At 27.7% G+C, this 24,785-nt stretch overlaps 1 protein-coding gene across 3 annotated transcripts in view; it reads right to left on the reverse strand.

The window, feature by feature from the left end:
* Nucleotides 1-225: 225 nt before the first annotated feature.
* The window catches only part of LOC129981101 (cytoplasmic dynein 2 intermediate chain 1-like), a 51,122-nt gene continuing 26,562 nt past the window's right edge, over nucleotides 226-24,785 (reverse strand). For all 3 annotated transcript variants that reach the window (XM_056091787.1, XM_056091779.1, XM_056091795.1), the window contains 16 exons: nucleotides 24,478-24,578; nucleotides 21,687-21,810; nucleotides 20,252-20,325; nucleotides 20,089-20,168; nucleotides 19,925-20,000; nucleotides 16,240-16,345; nucleotides 15,604-15,664; nucleotides 14,787-14,830; nucleotides 14,222-14,402; nucleotides 10,882-10,969; nucleotides 7,782-7,848; nucleotides 7,641-7,699; nucleotides 7,327-7,372; nucleotides 6,017-6,194; nucleotides 3,850-3,922; nucleotides 226-858 (listed from right to left, as the gene is read on the reverse strand). In XM_056091787.1, coding sequence (XP_055947762.1) covers nucleotides 757-858; nucleotides 3,850-3,922; nucleotides 6,017-6,194; nucleotides 7,327-7,372; nucleotides 7,641-7,699; nucleotides 7,782-7,848; nucleotides 10,882-10,969; nucleotides 14,222-14,402; nucleotides 14,787-14,830; nucleotides 15,604-15,664; nucleotides 16,240-16,345; nucleotides 19,925-20,000; nucleotides 20,089-20,168; nucleotides 20,252-20,325; nucleotides 21,687-21,810; nucleotides 24,478-24,578 — 1,460 coding nt within the window. In that variant the 3' untranslated portion in view covers nucleotides 226-756. The remainder of the gene's footprint in view (nucleotides 859-3,849; nucleotides 3,923-6,016; nucleotides 6,195-7,326; nucleotides 7,373-7,640; nucleotides 7,700-7,781; nucleotides 7,849-10,881; nucleotides 10,970-14,221; nucleotides 14,403-14,786; nucleotides 14,831-15,603; nucleotides 15,665-16,239; nucleotides 16,346-19,924; nucleotides 20,001-20,088; nucleotides 20,169-20,251; nucleotides 20,326-21,686; nucleotides 21,811-24,477; nucleotides 24,579-24,785) is intronic.

Consider the following 24,785-nt stretch of genomic DNA (forward strand, 5'->3'; position numbering starts at 1 on the left):
TGCTTGTTTTTTTTCGGAGGAGGTTTGAAATCTGAAAATTCATCAGAATTTCGAATTATTTGAAGACTGCAATACTCTATATTACAATATTCTGTTGCCATTAAAACTAATTACTATTTAGTGATAATACACACATAAATAAAGAGATAATACATGTTTAAATAACATTTTAAAATAAATTTTTATTTACATTCTCCAAATACAGAAAATTAAAAAATACAGGTTTGCAATAAAAATTCATAAACTTTTTATAATTATATAATCATGCCAAATTTTCTCCTCATTATGTTCTTCATTACAAAAATAAACTATAGTGGTACATTACAAAAATTATTCAGATAAAAAATGCGCTATTATTTCTCATTCTTTCAAATACATAGAAAATACAAAACACACACTGATTTAACTGGAATTACATACAGAATAATTTCATTATCAATATTTGCAAACTTCAAGCAATTCCACAAAAATATCACACGATCTTTTGCAAGAAACTGTCTTGATAATATAAAGTGTTTATGTAGCTAACATTAAGACTAAAGAAAATAAGAGGTGGGAACAAGATTCTGTTTGTGATAATAATGAAAAAGAAATTTAAAGTACAATGAAGAAAACTCAGTACTTACATAAAAGAAAACAGATTGTTCATTACTGATGCAAATTATTTGTAATCTAACAACTTTTATAATTCAATTGCAAAGACAGCAACTTTTAAAAGAATATACCACAAAATTTTCATTCTTTTGTTAAAAAAGATTATAAATTTTTCATATATTCTAATTGCTTTAGATATTCTTCTTCAGTAATTTTTGCTTGAAAACTGTGTACTTCTACTTCACCATTTTCTTTTGAAATTACCTGAAATATTGAAAAAATCGCTGAAAAAATTTATTATTTCAAATAAATCTTTTATAATGTACAATCGTGGAAAAAGAAAAATTAAGTATCAATCTGTCACCACTTATTGCATATTTCATCAAAAAGAAATTGGACAGAAAATAAAATCCTCTAAAGATTTGTATGATTAAAAATTTCTTCAAAACGCTTGCATATTGGAATATAGCGAATCTTCGAAATTTCTAAGCATTTTAAAGTGCGCTTATTAACAACTATCAGCTTACAAGCTTTTGCCATTTTATTAAAAAAAAATTCATTTTTATTGAAAATTATATTTATGAATTTTACCGATTAATTTCTGATATTAAAGAATGGAACAGAAATTTGAAATTTCGTAAAGATATTACTTAGACTGTTGTTAGAAAGTTAGTGCGCATCCAAACTTGGCTTTGTTTGGATTTTTCTAGCGCAAGAGCCATGGTTTTGACTATCCTGCGCCAAACTAGGGTTAAAATTATATCAATGTACAATAATCAAAAACTGATAGTGCACAAAAATACCCAAAAACAAACACGTTTAAATGAGTGCATAAAATTTGATAGACTATCAAAATGCAAAAATTTGAGCATATGGTGTTTTACCAAGTAAGAAAGGTAAGAAAGGCGGAAAGAAAAAATGGCAACGGCTGAACATTGAAATTTGGCATTATGATAATATATGTTGGACAGACATTTGACAGTCACACTGGGAAGATAGACCAAACTTGGCATATATCACTTTAAGGGTACAAATGTGCACAGCGTTATTTTTTGAAATTTTAATTAAAAATTAAATAAAATGTTAATGCCTATCCGCAACTTTTGAAAAATATTACAATGCACAAATTTTATACTGTTTCAAAATTTCAAAAAATTGTCTTTTTAATTATACGAATTTGATAGTCGTTCACATTTTTTGCCAAATTCTGGAAATTTTAAAAATATTTTTACATTATTTAAACATTCAAAAAATTATCTTTTTAACAATACTAATATTTTTTTTTGCATACAGTTAATGTAAAAAAATATTTTAAGTATATTTTGAAACAAGAATCGTAAAAATTCTGGACGAATATTAAACGTGCCACAAACTATAACACAGAAAAACTTAAAAATTCTGAAAGAAAACTAATATTGTTGATAAAAGTCATCATAAAAGTGTGCAGACATTTTTTCGTTTTCAATCCAAATTATTATACTGTTCTTAACACAAAACTTTACTGAAAAAACGGATTGCAAGCAATATATTTACTTAAATCTAGGAAGAGCCTATAAAAGATCTAAGTTTATATTTAAAATACTATTAATGAAGAAAAATTGCCAAATTTTACATTATTTTAGGTTAGAAATTAGGTCACATTGTTAAAGTATAATCTAATTTTTTTAAACTCAATTTCAGAGCGCTGCCAGAAAGAAAGAAAAAAGGAGACGCATAATAAAATGAACAAAACGGCTTAAGATTTACAAGTATGAAAGCGACCTTCGTAAAACACGATGAATGGAGATATGTTTTACGAAAGTCGCGATATTAATCATATATCTATCAAAATTTGATACTTAAAAATATCTTGCTGAAGAAGCCGTTCCTTACATAAAATAATTAATTAAAAATTTTATTGATTATTAATCCAGATGAATCTGGTATCCCCAAAGGCCGTTAGTAATTACAAAATAATGAAACGAAAAAATAATTAGTTTCAATATTATTTTTAACAAGAATAACATCATTATTCTTTTAAATGTAAGGATTTATGTATTTTTCTTTTGTTTGTTCTTGTGAATAAAATTTGAAAATTATCAATGTAACGTTTTAATTCTTTACTTTCTGATAGAAAAAAAAATGCATAAATAAATTTTCCACATTTGTTGATAATATTTGTTAAGTATTCACTCTTAAATCAAACATTTAAAACACTCACAGTTTTCTTATTAGAAATGTAAAGGAATTTTCAAAACTTACAGTTATATATAAAGTCATAGAGCTGAGATTTATATCAGCTCCATGTATAAAGTTAACAGAATTAATTCATTAAAATAAATTAGCTTCATTGTTATGCAAATAATATTCTTTTACATACTTTTGCTTCTGTAATAATTATTTCCAATGATGCCCAAATGATATCATATTAAAGATTGCAGATTCTTACCTTCTTAGAATATACAAGTTAAAAGAAATAATTAAATTTAACGCACTCTGTATTTTTCGAAACAATTATATAATACATTTAAGAACAATCGTATTGAAATATATTCTAGGCGCAACAATTTGAAAGAAACTTAGTTTGATAAAATAAAAGAAGTTAGAAATTACTGAATAATATGAAAAAACACATTTATTTTATAATAAAATTTATAATGATATTATTGAAAAATTTGATTTGACTGATTTAATTACAAAAATATATACATTTGAAAATCGTGAAGTTAACCATTCGAGTTAACCATTATTTTAAGCATTCTATAAAATTAAACGAGTTTTTAATCATTAATGAGAGCAATGGAATTTCTTAATTATTGCATTTCACTAACTCAAGCATCGAAAAAAAAAATATAAAACGAAAGTATAAATAAAATAAGATATAATGTTACTCTGACGAATTGGTGACAGATTTTTGATTTGGCAGAGAAAAAGTTTGAAAAGAAAAATCACGTTGCGGAAAATTAATTTGGTAGTAATGCATATAATTATACTGAAGGTGCATTTTTTTACGTTTTATTACTGATACTTGCCTTTGTTTTCTGCTTTTCATTATTGATGCAATCGTTAAAAAAAGTGAAAACAAGCCAGATCTGACCAACTTTGATTTACAATTATTGCCTAACTTATCGAAATAGACTCGGCTGATACTATGCAATTTTTATGTCTCTTCCGCCAAGATTATTGGAATCGGTCTATAGCATAAGATTAAAGAATTGTCGTGCAAAAGAAACCATAAAAGCACTTAATGAACAAATACAAACTTTAACTACTTACGAAATTAGATAATTTATCAGAAGTTCCATGTCTTCTATTTCGGTCCACATTTCTAAATGCAAACCAGGTAACCCTAAAAAAAGAAATCAGTTAAAAATTTTTGATAAAAAAAGTCATCACAAAACGTGAAATATCATTTTAATGGGAAAAATACACACTAAAAAATTTATGGTATTAATTCAATTTTTTAATATGGTCAGACAAAGCAGAGGTTGATGAAAGAAGATAAAATTTTTTTTATTATGATTACTATTCTTCATAAATCAGTTTGTAATTTCATTTTTCAAATCTTCAGACATAAGTGCTTATATGTGACATTTGCAGACAAATAACAGAAAAGGTCTTCCCAAAACTTCTTGGAAACTCTCTAGTAAAGGTGTTATTCACCGATTCAGAATAAAATTGAGGACCTTGAGAAAAAACTAGGAAAGCCAAAAGTGCTCCGATTTTTTTTTTCTGGGTACCGCGCATAGGCATTTTGGGCTTCGTAGTATAGTAAAGAAAACCGAATATATATTTTGGACATTTTTGATTGATTGCAACAAAAATTTGACTCAAAACTACAAGTTGGTCACAATATCATATCAAAAATTTCATTTATTTAAGTCACTGAGTTTTCCATTATCTCGTTGCATACATGTGAAAGCATAGACACAACTTATTAAGCAAATCTGTCAACTCTTTAACATATTTGTTCAAAATTTGGCGTCTACATTTTAGATGCTAAAACTATTCACCAAATTTTATTTACTGAAGTTGTTTCATTTTTGAATTATAATATTTACATGCATGAAAATATAGATAGTCATCTCCTTTATGGATTTTATTCAATATTTGACACGAATCTACATTTTAGATTCTAAGTCTGTGAGCCATATTCTATCCATTTAGCCCTTTATGTTTTATAGTTATCGTGTTCAAATATATTCGGATAGGCAGCCAGAGAATGAATTTCGTTTAAAAATTGGTAGAAATCTACGAATTCGATGCAAAGAGTACATAGTAAACTTCAGCCATCTGGATCAAGGCATTTTTAAATTATTGTTTTCATTGACACACGATAAGCAATTATATATAATTTATAATTTATATATATACACCACAATAATATAAATTAATATAATTTTAAAAATCTGTTTTTCGAATTTGGAAAGATCTGAAACAAGAAAATTCTTTGAAATCTCGAGTTCGAGTTTTTTGACAATTACAATACTTTTTTTTATATACAATACACTCCCGAGTATCCGGTTCACGACTATCCAGCCTAGTTTTCGTTATCGTAATTAAATGAGGACGGCAAGGCGTTTTAGAAACAGTCATCTATTAAGGATTTTTTCAAAAACTAAATTCTTTGACTCTTATCTTAGGATTACCTTTTCATATCTGTATAATAATTTATCAGTGAAAAATAAAATCAGTTTGAATCAAATTTTTTGAGAATTAAACCCATGATTTACTTTAATGTTTTGTTTATGTTTACTGAATTTAAGTTGGCATTACAGAATTTGTTAAAATGTGAAAAGTTTATATCCTTTAACTTACTTTTTCTCCACTAAATTCTTGCAGCGTGTAGTACAGTATATAAACATTTTTAAATTATCAGTGCAGACTTCTATTTTAACTCGACAAGTTACCGGCAACTGTTTCTATGATTCACCGCGCCCCGGCCGCATTCACATTCTATATGGCTTGAGATAAATGGTGGTCTTAGTACTCCTTAAGAAGTGAGAAAATGCCAATTACATAATGTGTTTGGTATAAAAACTTTGTTTTCTGGCATTAGTGGGCAAGGAAATGAGTTCATAGAACTCCGGCCTATCCATTTTTTTGTTATCCGGTCTGCCCATCCGCCATATTAGGCCGGATACTCAAGAGTTACTGCACTGTGTTTACGCGAAAGAAAAAGAAACATGCAAAACCAGATAATGAAAACTCTTAACCCAATTGGATATTATAACTTTTATGCTTAAATGACTTAATTTTATACTTAAATTCTATACAATGGATTTAAATAAAAATCAATATAATCAATATCATTAAAAACTCAAACAGTATTAAAACTATACAAAACTTAAAAATCATCAATAAATTAAAGAGCTAAAATTTGAATATATTTTTAAAGAATTGTAATGTTCTTGTAAGAATTTATTTAAATAAAAAAACTCACTTGCAATCCTCAAAATGATATGTCTGAAAAGGCTCGATAGAATTCTCCATGATATTCCAAAAGTGAATATGAGATGATGAGCTTAAAACACAAAAGATAGCTGGGTGTACAACTGACCATTTCAAAAGATTCACGGGTTCTCCTTTAGCGCCAAAGGAAAATTCCAACAATGGACGAACTGAAAATTGAATAAGCGGAATATTTTTTTAAAATGTCATCAATTAAAATATTTAATGAAATAAATAAAAACATAAATATCTTACTTTTTCGTTTTTATTCCAATGATATTTTTCAATATAATACTTTTTTACGAAAACAATATACTTTCATCGAGAAATTTCTATACGCAACATTTTATCAGAATTAATTCGAAATTTGAGAATATCACGAGGTAAACATTTGGCCTTCGATTTATTCCTATCAATACAACTTTGGCAATGGGCCGTATTCCGGTACAATAGAGTAAATATTCATATAAAATACTGAAGCTTGAAAGTACAACTATAATTCAAAAAATTATTCCCTAATCTATATATTTAAAATAATAAAGAAAATAAATGAATTATTAATTCAATCTCAACCACTGCTCCGATTTTGATAGTTTTTTTCCATATGAAAGCTCATGATGACTGCCTTTCTCTATCCTCTATTTTTGAAATAAATTAAAAAGACACAATTTCATAATACATTCTTTATAAGCAAATCTTGAGATAGAGTTAGTCAACCAAAACCGCTGAACGACCATCAGTGATCACAATATTTGATTCTAAAGAGAAATTGTATAAGAATACTAAACAGAAATGATTTAAAGCTTCTAAAACAGTCCGGGCTAAATATCGTCATATATTTTCGCTTAAAAAACGTTTTGTTGAGACAACTATAACGACAAGTTACATATACGAGACTTAATTTAAACTGAACACGAGAATTTTACCAAGTTATAAACAAGAGAATTCACTGAAATTGAATACGAAACAAATTACATATAAGAGACTTCACTGAAACTCGACGAAAGAACTATGACAAATTATACACATGAGATTTAAATGAACTGTACATGAACTTAAATAAACCCTCTTAATTGAAATTCAAAACATACTCTTAGCTAACCAGTTGATCATTGAAATTGGCTAGTAATGTAATTTTTAAAGAAACTGAAATATAATTAATATGCAGTGGTTAAATTTAATAAAAGGTTTTCAACTGCAGTATTAAACTTTATACGTACAATTTTAATTTTAAAAATGTGTGACTGTTGAATGTTATATATAATGAAATAGTTTATACAAAAAAGAAATAAAATATTATACCTAATTTTGTATTGTATAGTCTTATACTACCATCACTTGAACCAACCTTAAAAAAAAAGAATAACAATCAATATAAGGAAGAATTTGCAAAAAATTCAAATAAAATATTATATTTAATTAGGGAAATTTAATGTTTTGTGACATTCTCAAATTCTTCAAAGCATAATAGCATTGAATTTTTGAATCTGAAATTTGAAGAGGATATATAAAAAATCAAAGGAAATATAATAAAACAAAAATTTTTATTCTTTCTTTTAAAGATAGGAACTTGTTTAAAAATTAAACGAACAGAAAAAAAGTACAACTATACTTACTAAAAACAAATCATCATTATGAGGTGAACAATCTATACAGCGTATTTCAGAAGAGAATTCTAAAAAAATTAAAAAATAATATTAGAATGAAAATAATATCGCATTAAAACAATACCGGGTTGTACTTATAAAGTTGTTTACCTGTATCAGCAGCATAAAACCTCGGTTCAATGCTTCCACTGTGTCGAGTTACATGAAGGATAATTCCCTAATTTAATAAAAAAAATGATATAAAATAAATATTATAACTTTTGTTCATTTATGTTATAAGTTAGAATAATAATAATAATAAGACATTTCTACCAAAAAAAAAAAAAGTCTACAAATCCGCATCACTAAACAACACTTTTACTTATGAAATTGGAACAAATACAAATAAATAATTACTTTTGATAGTTTGCAATTTAACAATATATAGGATAATTCATATTATTTGCAGTTCTTTTCAAAAATTTTCAAACAGGGAAAATTAGATATAATGACAGTAGTGACAGACACAAGAATGTCTCATCACAATTACTCATTAAAAAAAAATGTGATTGTAGCAGTTACATCTTCTCTTTTTGATACTAGATGGCGGTGCCTGATTAAGCCATCCCATAATGCACTGTGAGTGTAATTAGAAATGTGATGCCATTTTGTTAAGCTGCGCGCGTGAATGTCTTGTCTTTGTGCTTGTTTTGTGTGTGAATGTGATTATTAAAAGAAATGTTCCTTAAAACATTCGTCCTGTTGCTTCCTGCACGGATCATAATAATCTACATTCCACCACAAGATAGGATTAGTCACCGAACACGAATTATTGACGGAAATGATGTTTACTTATTTAATTATTTGGTAAAATTTAAAAGAAGGTTACTCTACTATAGAAAATAACTACCCCCCCCCCCTCATCTTTATGCAATGAAAATGCAAATATCAAGTAATTTCTGAACAGTCTAAATAAAACCATCAGCAATTAAATTCTTTCGAAGCCCCGTGGCGTTGTTGTAGTGCTTCGCGCTCCCAACGCACATGTCCGAGGTTCGATCTTCGGGCTGGGCAAGGTCGACTCAGCCTTTTATCCCTTCAGTGAATTGATAAACTGAGTTCCCAAGTGTGCTTGGGAAACATTGGAGGTTCCGCGTTAGGCTGACCACCTAACTGGAACTATGCCTTGAATCCCAGGGCCCCGGTCAAGAAAGCAGAAATGGGCACTGTAGGCCTTGCCCGTATGGACTAACTTGCCACTGAGTTTAGTTTTAATTAAAGGCTTTCATATTGTCACAAAATATGAAGAAATAGAAGAAAACATTGAAATAACGCCAACTTGATAAAACCAACTTAAATAATTTAAGCAAAAAAAGTTTTTAATCTCTTTTACTCTTACCTCCTTTTACCTGCCAATACAAAAAAATCTAAACATTGAAACTATCACTTACATGAACTTAAAATTACAACCAAAAATTTATAGAGCAACGTTTTAATATCAGTAATTTCCATATCAGAGGCTATATCTATTATATGAATGCAAGATACATTATTTTCAGTATGTTGTTATATGTTAACGCAGAATAATATAGACATATTGGTCCAAAACTACTAGAGCAGGATGTATTGGAAATCCCAGAACAGTTGATTATTGAGGTTGTCTCAAGTACCGTGTACGAAATCCAAATAGAAAACACATTTAAACGTGATTTGAAAAAATTTCCATCATAAATAAATAAATAAATAAATAATAATAATAATAAAAACCTTTCCTCTTGTTATCCGAGAAACAACTGAAAATTTCCTGATATAAAAAAAAGAGTACTCTTCAGTACAATATTCAATCTCAAGGGATTAAAATCTACCATAAAAGAAGCTGACTATTTGTTCCTAGAGATGCTCTAAGAAATCCTTTCATCCAAAAATATGCATAGCTCAAAGTACAGAAGAATTATCATCAATGAGACTCCAAAAGACAGCAAGTATTCTTAATAATTCTGGAAACATCACTCAAAGTCACTCATGCGCGATATATATTTTCCCACTCCACATCATATTACAATGCGTACTCCCTACTGTCCCCTCTGAAAGCGGAACGATTACTGTATCCCAAGTTAAAAGGAAACAAAATTTCAAAAGTGGTGACTTATCAGCATGGAAACGAGCAGCGCCGCAAAAAATATTTCTCAAGATAAATTCAATAACTTTTCTTCATTTCAAATACATTTTAAAAAATTACCTTTAAGTAGTTCAAAATTTTTAATTGCAACTATCTGAATTATAGATTAAAAATTATCAATTAAAGAAAAATATAGATTAATCTTATCCTTTTTTTAATGAATGCCATCTAGTAAAAAATGAAATAAAAGAAAAAATCGTATTTCATTTTCTTCAAAATTGGCAACATGAATTGCTGATATTAAAAACAGTCAAAATTAGGGAATAAAAATTGCTTTTTAGCCTGCTGAGTTTCAGTCCTTTCTATTCGAAATAAAATAACAAAAGAGGGAGAAAAAAGAAGGAAAAGAAATCAAGAGAGCCGGATGAATCTAAGGTGGGAGAATTTAAAAAATAAAAAAGTACCGCAAGATTGGAATTTTGAAGAAAAGAATACAAAAAAAATTTGGTATTTTTTCAGTGCAACTTTTCTAGTCATTTACTATGAGATTCTGATAGGGATTTCTCTGACACGTATTAATTTAGGTATCTTTAAAAGAATGTTGCAAAGCCTGACAGATTTTTATTCATTCACTTGAAGTGTAAGAACTTGCTGATTAAAGCAATTTTTAAAGCTCGTGTACGATTAATTAAATAAAAAAAAGGTGGAATTGGATCAGGAAATAAGAGAACATTTTACCATGAAGTTAATCTGGGTTAATTTAAGAAAAAACTTAGAAATTAATTAAGATTTAAATTATATTTTAAAATATCTTTACACACACACACACACAACACACACACACACACACACACACACACACACACACACACACACACACACACACACACACACACACACACATATATATATAACATTTCATATACTGTTTTTATATAAAATATTACATTATTGAAATACAAAATAATAATTAATTTAAAATAAAAATATTTCTAAAAATATAAAGAGTCTGTATTGAAAATATTTTGCCCAATTAAACCATTAGAACAAAATTATATTTTATAAAGAATCTCAAAAATAATATAGCAGTATATATAGTAATTCATCGCTATTTAAAATATATACAATACATATATAAAAAGGAAAACTCACAGCATCTGTAGTCACAAGCATTCTACTAGTATCGAATGGAACTAATTTAAAATCAAAAGTCCGAATGCTCATTTTTTGTCCTACTGATCTGAAAGATACAAAGAAACAAAAATGTATTTAAAAACAAATTAATTCAACAAAATGAATGACCAAAATTTGTTGCCCTCGTATTTTTATCAATAAAAAGGGTGCTTTGGCCAGCTGCATCCCTGAAAAACCTCATACAGTATTGAAGGCTCTAACTTCTATAACCGTGCGATGACGCTACCCATATCAAAGACGTGAAGTGGTATACGACTGCATAGCATGACACCGTCTATATTGGAGAGATGATATCGTACTCGAGGTTTTCTCTAAATCACTTAGTGGGCTAAATCTGACTTCTCAGAAAAAAAGATTACGCCGCCTTTCTTAGTGTGTGAAGGAATGGTGTGTTAGCTCCATTCTTCAATTTAAAAGGATTCACCTATGTAATACGCGAAGAAGGAGACGCTGTCTTGGACGCAGTGAGTTAAGAGTTCTTCCAGTTAGACGTATGCATAATGTTTGCTGGAAAATCCTTTCTTCCAGAAGCAGCAACAAGACCACGGGAAAATTCTATAGACGTTGTTTAACTATGTTTGTCATGCACTTAATGCGAAGTATCAATTATAGGTGGATGACGTGGCTTCTGGACAGCCTTAGGCAGGCCTTTTATTGATACTACCAGTTGTTTTGAAATGATTCCATAACCAAGATACCATTTTTGGTGTCACTTGTAACTACAGAAGTACCTCCATTTGAGTTTGCTGACGGCTCTCCATCTCAACGAATTATCTGAATGGTTATGAGAATTTATTCTCATTACAATAAGTCAAAAGTGAATTTCATCATAATTTTCATACCACTTCAGCCAACATTTCCGATTAGATTTCATGTTCTGCTTTAAGACTAATGCTGAACACCATTCATTTAAAACTGGATGCTAACATTGTGACTCCCTTCTTCAAAATATACACAATATAAATGTTTTCAATTATACAAACAGCAGTATTGAATTAATATAAAAATATGTTTGTGACTTTAACTTTGAACACTAGTAAATATTTGATGATCACTATATATATCAATTATACAAATAGCATTATTGAATAAATGTAAAAATATATTTGTGACCTTAATTTTGAACACTAGTAAATATTTGATGATCACCTAGCAACTGATTGCTGCATATCATTTTGATTTAAATCTAATTGGGAGATTTTTAAGGTATTAGAGTAAATGAAGTTTTATTTAATTATATTAAAATCAAACTTCGAGATTGTGATATTGAACCATAACAAGTAAAATTTTTCCCGGCCTTTTGGAAATATTTCAGTTTAAATATATGAATGACTAATTTTTTTTTTTTTTTGAAAATGAGTGAAGTAATTAAAAAAGATTTTTGAAATATTATCAATAATTTCATTTTCATTTTATGTATATTCAGTATTTTTATATAATGCATTCCTTTATGTAGGTTAAGTAAATTTCATAAGGGTGAGTGACACCTTCTTTAAACTCTTGGATAGACTCACAGATTATATTTTTACTGTCTGGGTCGTGTAAATCGATTAGCTGTAACTGAAGCTGAGAGAATGTATGTAATTCTATCTTCTTCTTTTTTTTTTTTTTACATTGGAATTTTTTTCACTCTTTATGCGTATTTTTTTTCGCAGAGTATCAGAGTCCTCTGTTTTAGTAATGAGTGGCAATTAATATTACTTTTTTCTCTTATTTGATTAAATTAAGAAATAATCAAATAAGAGGGAAATAATGTCCATTAATTATAAGAATTTTTATTAATTTTTTATAGTTTTTTTTAAATATAAAAATAATAATACATTTAAATATAGTTTTTTTTTTTGGAACATTACCAGTCTTTTTAGGCATTATTTCTGTTTGTAAAATATTTTCTAAGTTCATTAATTATGTTGAAAGTCGAGCAGGCAAAAATTAAATTCCAAGTTCCGAACACCATTTATTCATACAATGACATGGTTTGATAATACATGATAATGAGACTGTAAAATGTAAAAGTAAAAGTGTAACCAGAAAAATGTAAAAGTGTAACTGTTTAAGAAAAAAAAAAAAAAAAAAAAAAAAAACTTTATATATCATACTTCTTAATTACGTTTAATTATTGTTCATACTTATGTAGCAGACTTATGTGGTGATGTTTAAAACTTTTTCAACACGAGGGCTGACGAAGCAGGACTTACTGTAGTAAGCGTTCTTCCCTATCTTCCTTTATAAATATCGCAAATCGTTCCATGCGCCTCATAATGATGCTTTTCATTGTTAGGCGGGTTGGTGGTCCACTGACGCTGCACTTCGATGGCATTCCCAAACCTGATAAAACATTTCAAACGCACTTCGAACGTCAAGCGTGCTCCTTCCATTTTCTTATCTCACTAATTGTGCCGATAGTACCGACATATGTTGAGTGGAAAACCATACTACAACATACTTAAATTTCAAAAAAATTATCAACGAAAATACCCTGATACAGGATGACAAATTGTGTTTACATTTTTCTGGGGGACTCTCTATCTCGTTTGAATTCGATTTCCTGCGTTAGAGTTTCCATCAAAAATGCAGTCATGTGGCAATATACATTGTTTCCAATGTCCACGAAATTAAAGTGTTGGATTCAAGAAAGGAGGCTTTTAAGATACGGATCTTTACCATAAAATTCAGAGATGTAAGAAATAAAGGAAGAGGGGAAGGGGAGAAACGGAAAGTGAGAGTAGATCTGATTTTTAATGGCCACAATGGCCTCATCACTGTGATTGGAAGTATTTTGAATAATTCTTGTAGTTTTGTGAATGAAATAATTGAAATAAGAGCAATTAAGGGCTGAATTAAAAAGCTTAAGGGTTTACTTAATAAAAAAAAATTTGTAATGCAGTGGAGAAATGGAAGCGAAAGATTGGTCACAAAATTAAATACCTTCCATAGTCTTCTATTATTAATATCAATGAAAGAATGATCTTATTTAATCATTTTCTTTTAATTATTGATTAGAATTGTAATAAGAAATTGAATCATCACAAATATGAGCTTCAATGCAAATACAAATAGAGAGAATGATCGAGATTCAAAGGCATTTAAGAAACCACTCCTCCACTCCCTTTTTTTCCTTCTTTTCTTTTAACTTATTCATCAATTTTTACTTTTCCCAAAAAGATTGTTCATTTTTGTGTCCTGAAAATAACCCGTAATACCATCACCAAATAAAATAAACATTTTAATTGAAAAGGTGCTAGTTGAAATTTAAGAAAGATGATAAGATTTTTAAGATGATAAGTTTTATACTTACAATGTTGCAAGACTGAATAAAGGAATACGTGAACTCCTAACTAGCCTATACTTTCCTCCTGGTGCTAAGCCAAGGTCAGTTTCCAAACCAGAAATATCCGGTTTTAGAACTTCCACAACAACCCAGATATTAATCACTCCCATATCTTCTAACGTAATCACATGAAAATTCTTACTGCTACCTATTTGGAAAATAAATAAAAAAAAAAGATAACAGAACTTAAAATAAATATCACATTTCAAGCAGTTGTTAAATCTCATTAAAAAAGGGTAAAAACATACACACAATTTTAAAAATAGTATATATCATTTTTGAATTAAATTTAAAAAAATTATCCTTTCAAAAATTTGGTATACTTTTGGTACATTTATTATATCCTTTATGCACATAAAAATTTTTTGTAAGTTATTTGTAATTATGATACTAATTACAGCATTTTGAATTCTAATAATTTCTTCATGGGAATTGCTGAAGTTTCGAACGAACATAATTTGCTTACCACTATTAGTACAACAATAAAGTAACCAAAATGTTTTCAAATTTTAAACATAAACTGAAATTTAACCTGTTTCCAAAGATCCTGATGATCTCCAGTCTTCTTTCGAGTTGCTGAAAGAAAAATGGCAAGAAAAATTAAAATTTCACTTATTTGGAACTAATAAGAATGGTTTTAAAATAAGAAAGAAATATGCAACTAATCATAGCAGTATCAAAGAAATTTATACATCATTGTTTCCCAGCAGACAAATGAAAAGTTGCATTAATAAATTGGTCATATTTATAATTTTGAAAAAAGAAGTGATATTACGGAAGTCTTTAAAAAATAAAATCAAGAGATCAAAGAACTTATTTGCGCATTCTTTGCTTTAAATAAAGATCTGTTTGTCGACAAAAAAAAAAAAAAAGTTAAAGATTTAAAAAAAAACAAAAAAAAAAAAAAAAAAAAACAATTTAGATCAAAATGAAAGATTTTATTTTTAAGATGATAGAATCAACTACATCAGTTTAAAATCAAGTTGTTTCTTAGAGAAAGAAAACAAAATATATTAATATTAAATATTGTTTCTAATCATTTGCCTTATACCCAGTTTAATTTGTTAAAAAAGTATGGAAACAAGACCATTATTTTTTTAATACAGATTTCATATTTCCCACTATAAATTCATACATAACGAAATAAAAGCAAATTATAGATAAAGTTATATAATTATAAAGTTAAATTATATATCATTATAATTAATAATGGTATAATTTTTTATGAGAACACTGAACAATAACTCTTATTTTTTATTTTCCAATTATCAAATATAAGAGATATGATTGAATTAAATAAATTCCATGGAACAGTTTTAAAAGATAAGAAAAATTAGCAAATTTCTTACTTGGTCACAGCTTGAATTGCAGCGATACAGCTACTATGGCTCTCGGTGGCAAGGATGAGAGCTATGAAATATTAAACATTTGTAAATATTAAATAACAAAAAAATTATCAAATTTCAACTTATCATGATACAGCATCAGAAACTACATGTAACAAAATAAAATACCATAGAAAACTTACTAGCGATTAGCCACCAATCAATTAAAAAAAATTCAATCCGATTTCACATTATTTTTTATTAAAAAATAAAATGAAAATCATTTCAGATTTTATTATAATTAAACTGTTAATTATTTATAGTTCATTTTTAACATACATATGGATTCAATATCAAATAGCCATTAAAAATTATATCACAACAATGATACAAACAATACATTTAAAAACTTATCATTTTGTATTTGTACCATGTTCTTATTAACGCTATTTAAAAAAAAAATAGATTTCTAAAATGCATACATTATAACTGCTGAGCTAAATTTGATCCTTTTTGTAATAAGACGCAAATAAAATATTTCAAATATTACAAAAATATAATCTCACTTTATACATACATACATATATATATAATCACACAAGGAATGGATAAACTTCACTTCAAAATAAACACAAAAAAAAATTATAAAAATAATCAAACCTGTATTATAAGTTGGTGAACGCAAAATTATGGGAACATCTGTCTTCATTTGAAAATGATTTGAACTCAATTCAGTCAAATCCCAAAGCATTACAGCTCCATCTACCTTAAATAAAATTTCAAAATATAAAAAAATAACTTTGGACTTTTATAAGAGTATAAAAGAAATTGAAATGAAAATTATTTTATTGTTTCTCAATATCAGAAACAATGAAAGGAAACAGATAGTGAAAATAGTGATTTCAAAATGGTTTTCCGAAGTTTTAATATATCCTTATGATTAACAATAAATATGAGAAAGTTTTAAATAGTTTCAATTCGCTGTTTTATCATACTTATTTTTTATTATTAATTATATTAAAATAGAATAAATTAAATCATAGGTGGCCAAAAAAAAAAAAAAAATTCAGATTCTGATTACATGATTATAACTATAATAAATAATTTTGGCTAGAGATATCTCTTCTCTTCAATATTACATGTTCTCGAACACTGAATACCAAATTCTCAATTTGGAATTTCTCTTAAAATGGAATGTTTGTTTTGAGATTCATGCTTGTCATTGGGTGCTTTGCTTCAAAGGCCATTTTTTGCATCTTTTAGCTACGTTGGACGAGTATAATAAGTGATAAAAGGTGATATAAATGAAAGTTGTCACATATTAATTTGGATGCTTGGTAAAGGGAACGATAAAAATTTGTTCACAACAAATACCAAAAACATTTTAAAGACAAGGGGACACAATAGGACAAAATTTTAATGAAGCATAAGTAAGTAATATTCATGAAGCAACACGCACTCGCCGGAATATCAACTAGCCATAAATAAATATATGTTTTGGAAATATTTTTGGTTGTATTATATTTTTGATTTGATTCAGAGCTTTTGATACACAGTCATATTTAAGGAAGGGCCTTAATATCCAAAGTATACATTATATATATATATATTTAATAAATTTTTCAAAGTTTATTTAAACACAATCTTTTACAATCCCTTCGTTTGTTGGATATTAATGCAATTTTACTAATTGATCATATCTATCATTCGCACGCTTTTACTAATAAACTGGTTTTCCTCAGGCATTTTCACTCTTCATTTGTTTTGAAGTATACACTTCTTTTAAAACGTGAGCACAATGATTCACTTTTAAACACTAACTTTTAAAATGTTAATTTTATTTTTAGTGTTCAGCTTTTTACTGTAATTTTGTTTTATATTTTAGAGCTTTGAAAATTTTAAAGAGCCCTGTTGGCTTATGATATAATATCTTCTCAATAACTGCTTTTTAATTTACAATCCTTGAATTAGCTTTCATTTCACTTGATAAATTTGTCAGCTTTCATGGAATTATATATTTTTAAAGCATCGGTTTTAAAGTCAAACTTTTTAGAATGTGCCAGCGGGCATTTTCTTCTTGTTTTGACAAATTGAAGATTTTTGGCCTGTTTTTCGCTTTTAATTTTCAGATACTCATTTTTCTTTTTCCCTATTTGCTATTACTCCCATACAATCAAGGCAAAAATAGTTTTGAATCTGTAATATATCATTAGATATTACATATTAAAAAATATGTGATATCTGACAATGTTTAATCAGAGATCCATCATTGAAATATGTTGTATTCGTAATAAATTGAAAATAAAATAGAAAACAAAAGTATACACTATACTATTAGAAAAGAATAATCTCCGCTACTAATAAAGATGAATGTCTATGTATTTGCATTTGCACTCTACAGGCCAGATTTACCATAAAAGATGGTACTTACTTACGTTTGATGTGTCAATTAACAAATTTGACGCATGTACCATAGAGATGTGCACCTCGTATATCGGATGTGGGATTTTTTAATTAAAATTTCAATCATTAAAAATTAAGCTAAATTTTGGCATTTTTCGACAATAAATTTTTTTTAAATGTAATTTACAAAAAAAAAAAAAAAAAAAAAAAAAAAAAACTGTTTCAAAACTTAACAAAATTGTCTTTTTAGTGATACTAACTTAATAATCATACAAATCCTAATTTCTAGATTAAATAGTTATCCTGGAACAAAACTTTCTTTATGGTTTCATCAAATACAAAATAGCGCGATTTTTTTCCATTGCTAAAAGCTAAAAAAGAAGGATTCTGTTTAATATGTATGTAGTTTACCAGACAAAGAAAGTGAAACTTTTTTTACCTCAAAATTTAGAAGCTAGTTGAATCGCACCTTTACGTTTTTAATGGCGTTATAATGGGACTGGTCTCCATTAGAAAGGTTCATGTACAAATGAAAGGGAACATATGTAAGCAATTAAAATAACACGACTTTAATATCTATCAGTTTGGCGAAATCATGGACCTGAAAATTTATTTAAACGATTTAACTGGAATTAAATATAATCAATACCCCAACGAAACAGATGGTCGTCAAATGCGACTAGTGGAAAATAAACAAATGTACTATTATTTTGATTATGGGTTAAATTATTTAATACAATAAATAATGTTTCAGTAGTGATTATGCAAATAACCCTACTAATAATAAAAGAGAATTTGAATGATTTTGGCATTCTTCAGGCCAGAATATTTGCCCTAGAGTTACTAAAATTGGCAGAAAACACTTTAGAGAGTGAAAATATTCACCAGGAAGCAATTTTTTCTTTGAAATTTTAATTAATTAAAAGTCGAGATTTTGTCATTTACCAAAGATACTTTCCGCAAATATTATTGCATAATACTAATTTTTAACTATTTTAAAATTCAAAAATAATTTTTTTCAATGATTACAGCTTAGTTGCCGAACATTAAAAAAAAAAAAAATGTTAGCAATTCAACAATAGATTTAATTGATGAACAAAAATTCAAACTGATTTCATTGCTCTGTCAAATATTTAATCGCGTGATTTTCTCCCACTTTTGAAAGGTAAGGAAGGACTCCATTTATTATCTGCGTAGTTTGTATGACGAATCAGAAAATGATGCTTCAGTACCGCGAAACACAACGTGCCGTACTTTATTGAAGGAATCGTGAACATCAAGTTATGCAAAGATAAAATCACTATTCCAGTGAATCAGCTTGTAGCCAAAAACGATTAGTTTACAATAAGCTAAATTTTATACGCTTTACTATAAGCGCAAAGGAAAAGAAAAAAAGAAAAAAACTTAGTATTTAAAGGACATGATAACTCAAATGGGCACATTAAAATTTTAACAATTCGAAAGTACTAAAACATAAGGCAAAATTAAGTAAAAGAGGAATAAGTCCTAAATGGCTCTATCTATCTATAAAATAACTTTTATCCAATATAACTTTTAAGACGATGAAAAAAAAAATATTTTGTGCAATATGTTTTGAAATTATGATGGAGCGTCTTAGAATCTTTTCACCTTAATTTTGCTTTCTATAGGCAGCATAGATACTTTTTAATATGTGGTAATTAATCATCCGAGATACTAAGGAACTAGTGTACTACATTTTACTCGAATCTATCAAGGGATGTGGAAATGTATGAGTTCACTTATTCATTGTGCCATTAAACGAATATGCAAGAACAGAACAAATCATATTTAATTTCATCTGAAGTAAGCGATATTAAGTTAGGGTTGGTAATTAGTAATATTTAATAAATTATGGAATTGTGAAATCTGTATAAATTTATTTAATTTGTATAAGTAAAAAAAGTAGGAAGTGCTAATATACCATGCCAGCAATGACAACATCAGAAAATCCCGGACCAAAAGTTCCACAGGAAGGTTGACTATTTGCAGTTAAAATGCTATAATGATAAAAATTTTATTATTCTATACATACTTTTATAATACCTTCAAAAATTCTTAAAGTTTAAAAACAAGTTAGATACTTTCTATTCAGGAGTCTTACTGTCCAACGCATTCCATACGCAAATTATTCCTTTTTCCATGACCGTATCATTTTCAAAAGGCAACTGAAAGAGAAAAAAAATGAAGTTAATTCTTGAAAACTATATTTGTGATGACAAAATCATATCGTAGGATTTAATAAATTTACCTCTATCATATTACCATATATGGTGATAATATATGGACTATTTTCAGAACAGTAAACCTGTATTACTGGAACACCTAAGTACAAAAAAAGCTTCTTTTAGAGCATGAGCACAATTTTAAATGAAACAAATTTTTATATTAAAGCAGCAAATTAAACAAAAACAATATTATTTACCGAACTGATATAAACCTTTTAAACTTTTCATATTATTCGAGAGCGTTTTATTTTGTTGTCTATAATCAATACTTTTGTCACAAAATTTGATAAAAATATTCGTCTTTTCTATTTATTTAATATAGATAGAAATTAATATTTTTATTTATTTTCTATTTATTAATAAAAAAAAACCAAAATTATATATAGATTGCTAAAATTAAATATTAAAAGATGCAACAGAATATTCAGAAATTCTGTGGCAGCTTTTCAATAGGTTTTTAAAATTGCAAATATCTCCTTTAACTACAAAACTAATACAATTTTGGCAATTTTTTTTATCAAAAATATAATTTAGAACCATCAGAATACTTTACATATTGATATGATTGATATGTTGTGTATTTTCAAAAGTTTTTAAAACACACATTTTTTAATCAAGAAACAATTTGTTTGTCAATTGACAAATTTCCTTAATGGCAAAATAATACAGAAAAAAACAAAAAAATTACAAAAGGAAAAACAATTTGCTTATCAATCGACAAATTTCCCTAAAGGCAAAATAATACAGGAATAAACAAACAAATTTACAAAAGGAAAAAGACATATAAAAAAATACAAAAATCTTAAAGTTATAATACTACTAAATAGTCATAAAGAGATTCAGGTGTTAGCTAACATTATTAAATGTAAGGAAGAAAGTAACCAGTTAACATAATCCAAATTGCTAAAAATAGCGGCTGTTTCGTAGGAGCAGCTACTTACAATTCACTTTTATTCGAAATGGAATTTAAATGAATAACATAGAAAAAAAAATTTATTACTTCTCAAAAATGTAAGTTAAAGAAAAATACTATCAAATTAATTTGCCACAGAAATGTTTTTCACGATATCTTTTGTAAAAATTACATCAAATAACTGAATTAGAATTAAATGAGAGTGCTTTCTAATGATATGTTTTAGATTCTTTCTTTTCAGAAAGAATTACCAATTAAATGAGATTCAAAAATATCGTTTAATTTCGAGATATGATCAAAAGCTTATATCAGTTTCTATATGTCTTGGGAATTTTACAATGGATAAATTTTGGGAATAGAGAAGAATTTTTTTTTAATTCGTCTAAATCCATATTTTGTCCAACTTTACTTGATGAGGTTGATAAAAGAATGATTTTAAAATGGTTTTTAAAACATAATAATAGATAAATAAAAATTAGCGAATTCTATTTAAATATAATATTTGAACGGATTATAGAAAGGAAGCGATTCTAAAGGAGACTTGCCTGATAAAAAATTTAAAGGAGAAAGAACATAATAACCATCACTATAAAAGAGGCCTTGTCTCTTTTTCGTCTTGAATTCATCATTGAATGCAGTAAATTCTTCATCTAAAAGTGTTAATATTACCTAAAAAGTAAATTATTTATTATTTAAAAAGAACTTTCAAAAGTAAAACGGACAAGTTATGAAAAAATGTAACATTATTTAGAAGAAATATTAATAACATTTTTCATTTGCTCGAAACATAAAAAAATCTTCAAAAGATTTAATGAAATATAAGGAAAACATTTCCTTACATTTCATTATCCAAAACAAAAATAAAAGGAAAGGAAGAAAAAATAAAATACCCCCTATCAAATTAGGTGGTATCATTTTACATGATAAAATAGAATATTAATCGAAAACGGATCATTAGTTTGATTATATAAAAGAATGAGAAATATCTTCGTTGGACGGCACATTAAGGTGGTTTCAGAATACGTGTTCACATAGTAATAGTTGCCGTAATAGGTGAGTTACGCAATTTAAAGGGTATTGCAATGAGAATGATCATCGGGTACAGAATATGCGTTGGCCGCCTTTATGAAACCGCAGCGTTCGTGAAGTGTTGATGTACTGCCGTAATGAATGTGTACAATAACTGGAAGAATCAAGAAAGTGTGCAATCCAAGGGTGCAGGTTATGTGGCCCTACGGGTCACTAATTGTAGGGGTGAACGTCACTTGTAACGCCTGATCAAATGTGATCGACGCACTATCTCCCATGCATTGATGGCCCAGATGAAGCAGCAATGCACCTGAAAGCTACCGAGGACAACTGTTAAAACACTTCGTTGCGTATTGGCCTTTGTAACAGACATTTGATTTCAGCACTCATGTTGAGAAGCGTGAATTGCGAGAAACGTCATGCATTTGTTTTACATTACAAACATTGGACCCTGGAAGAGAGGAAAAAGGTTGCAGATGTGTCTTTTTTTCTACTACATAGAATAATCAAATGGCTACTAGTATATCCGCTGACAGACATTAGAAAACAAATTTCCGAAAACCAAGCTGGAGAAGGAAGTGTGACGATCTGGGGCATGTTTTCTTGGCATGATTTTGAACTATTAATTTCTGTAGAAGGTACCCTCAATAGCTATGCATACTTATCCATCAGATACATCCTTACATGTCAACTATGCATCTTAAAAATGATGGGGTATTTCAGTAGCATAATGCTACATGCCATACGCTCAAAATAGTTCGTGCATGGTTCGAGGAGTATAAGGAAGAATTACAGTTATTGTCTTGGCCACCAAATTCCTCACATCTTTATCCGCGTGAAAAGCTGTGAGAAAACACTATCGATAGATCAAACAGAAAGACCCTCCCCCTCGAAGTCTTCACGAGTTATGTGATGGCCCCTGCTCCGTCGATGCCATAATGCGTTGAATAGTCATATGATTCAACTGTGTATATATAATATTATATTATAAACTAGCAGAAATTTACTTTTTGGTTTACTTTTAGTTAATTATATACAGTTTTGCGTTTATTTTCTCATGCAAATGAGTGGAGAGTCCGTGATTACTACTATTATTATTTGATAGGTCATTCTTTATGAGTTTCTTTACTGCATTTAAAAACATGCTCTATAAATGGGACTATTTTATCTGTAGCAATATAAATATTACATAATAGTGTGAAACAGTGAAAATTACAATAAATTTTTGAAATTTTTACCATAATTTTGCCAGCACCGAAAAACACGTCAATCTCAGTAACTTATCACTCACTTCACAATATACATTTTCTTAATTTTCTCATTTATTCACAGTTTAGCAACTTTGTATAAAAGTTTTAGCTCATTATTTCGCATCATAATTTTTGCACAGCGGCAACTATTGTTAACTTAACAAAAAGTACCAATTTTTAAATACAACATTCAATATTTTGGCAGAAATGCAACATTTCTACCTAGAAGAAAAAATTTTGAAATATAAAATTGTGTAATAAGATTCAGTAAACATAATAAGATTCTATGAACAGTAAGGAAATCAAAATGATATAAAGATTTTTTATACAAAAAAATTCTTAATTTTTTGACAATTAAATGATATATGTGCAGCTTTTCCTTTAAAAATATTTTTGCACTTCTTTTATAACAATTGATACAGTTTTTGTGAAAAAAAAATTGAAAGTGCGGCATGTAACCACGTCGTGAGAAAGAATATAATAATGACACAAAATTTACTTTCAATATAATTATAATGAATATCAAAATATACATTTGAGGCAGTCGTCTGAAAAAATAATCACATATTTTAAAAATAATTTAAAGACTCAATCCCGTACACTTAAAAACATTATAAATGAGAATTTTCTGCCTTTTTTATTATTGAAACTACTATATATTTACTATAGAAACATTAAGACGATAAATAAGTCTTGAGAGATTTTTAAGAATTCTAGCAGTCCTCTCAGAAATTTGGAGAATTTCTTTATTAAAATGAATGCATTTGTATATGTCGATGTTCAGCAAATTCTGTAAACAAAGCATTTCCACTAAAAAAAGTAAGTTTCAGTTATAATAAATGAAATATAGAAAATGTACTTATTTTAAAAACATTAAATTCTTGAAGCAACAAATATATCAAATTAGAAAATGGAATGGTGTATAGAGAATTTTACCAAATTGAAAATTTTCTTTTCATGGAAATTTAAATAAATTTCAAAAAAATCGAGAAATTAATGCTCTTTACATTCATTCAGAAAATAATCTAAAAAGAAACAAATAATAATAAAAACTTACGTTGCTACTTTTTTGAAGAAAACTTGTAAGTTTTGTAGACTGCACATTAAACAAAGATTTCCAAGCAGCTACTTTATCATCATTGGATGATATTGTATCGCCTGTTATGAAAGAAAAATTATGATATTAATGCATTTGATGTATTTAAAAACGTTTCTTGTTCGAAAATTAAATGAAATATTTCATATAAAAAGCATTATTCCGGTCTCTTTAAAATTTTGATGAATATTCTGAAATTAAATAATTAATTTGCATAAGTAATAATCAATAGCTTCAGAACTATTATTTCTACAGCATACATATTTCTA

This window comes from Argiope bruennichi, chromosome 1, assembly GCF_947563725.1.
Source record: "Argiope bruennichi chromosome 1, qqArgBrue1.1, whole genome shotgun sequence".
Classification (NCBI taxonomy): domain Eukaryota; kingdom Metazoa; phylum Arthropoda; class Arachnida; order Araneae; family Araneidae; genus Argiope; species Argiope bruennichi.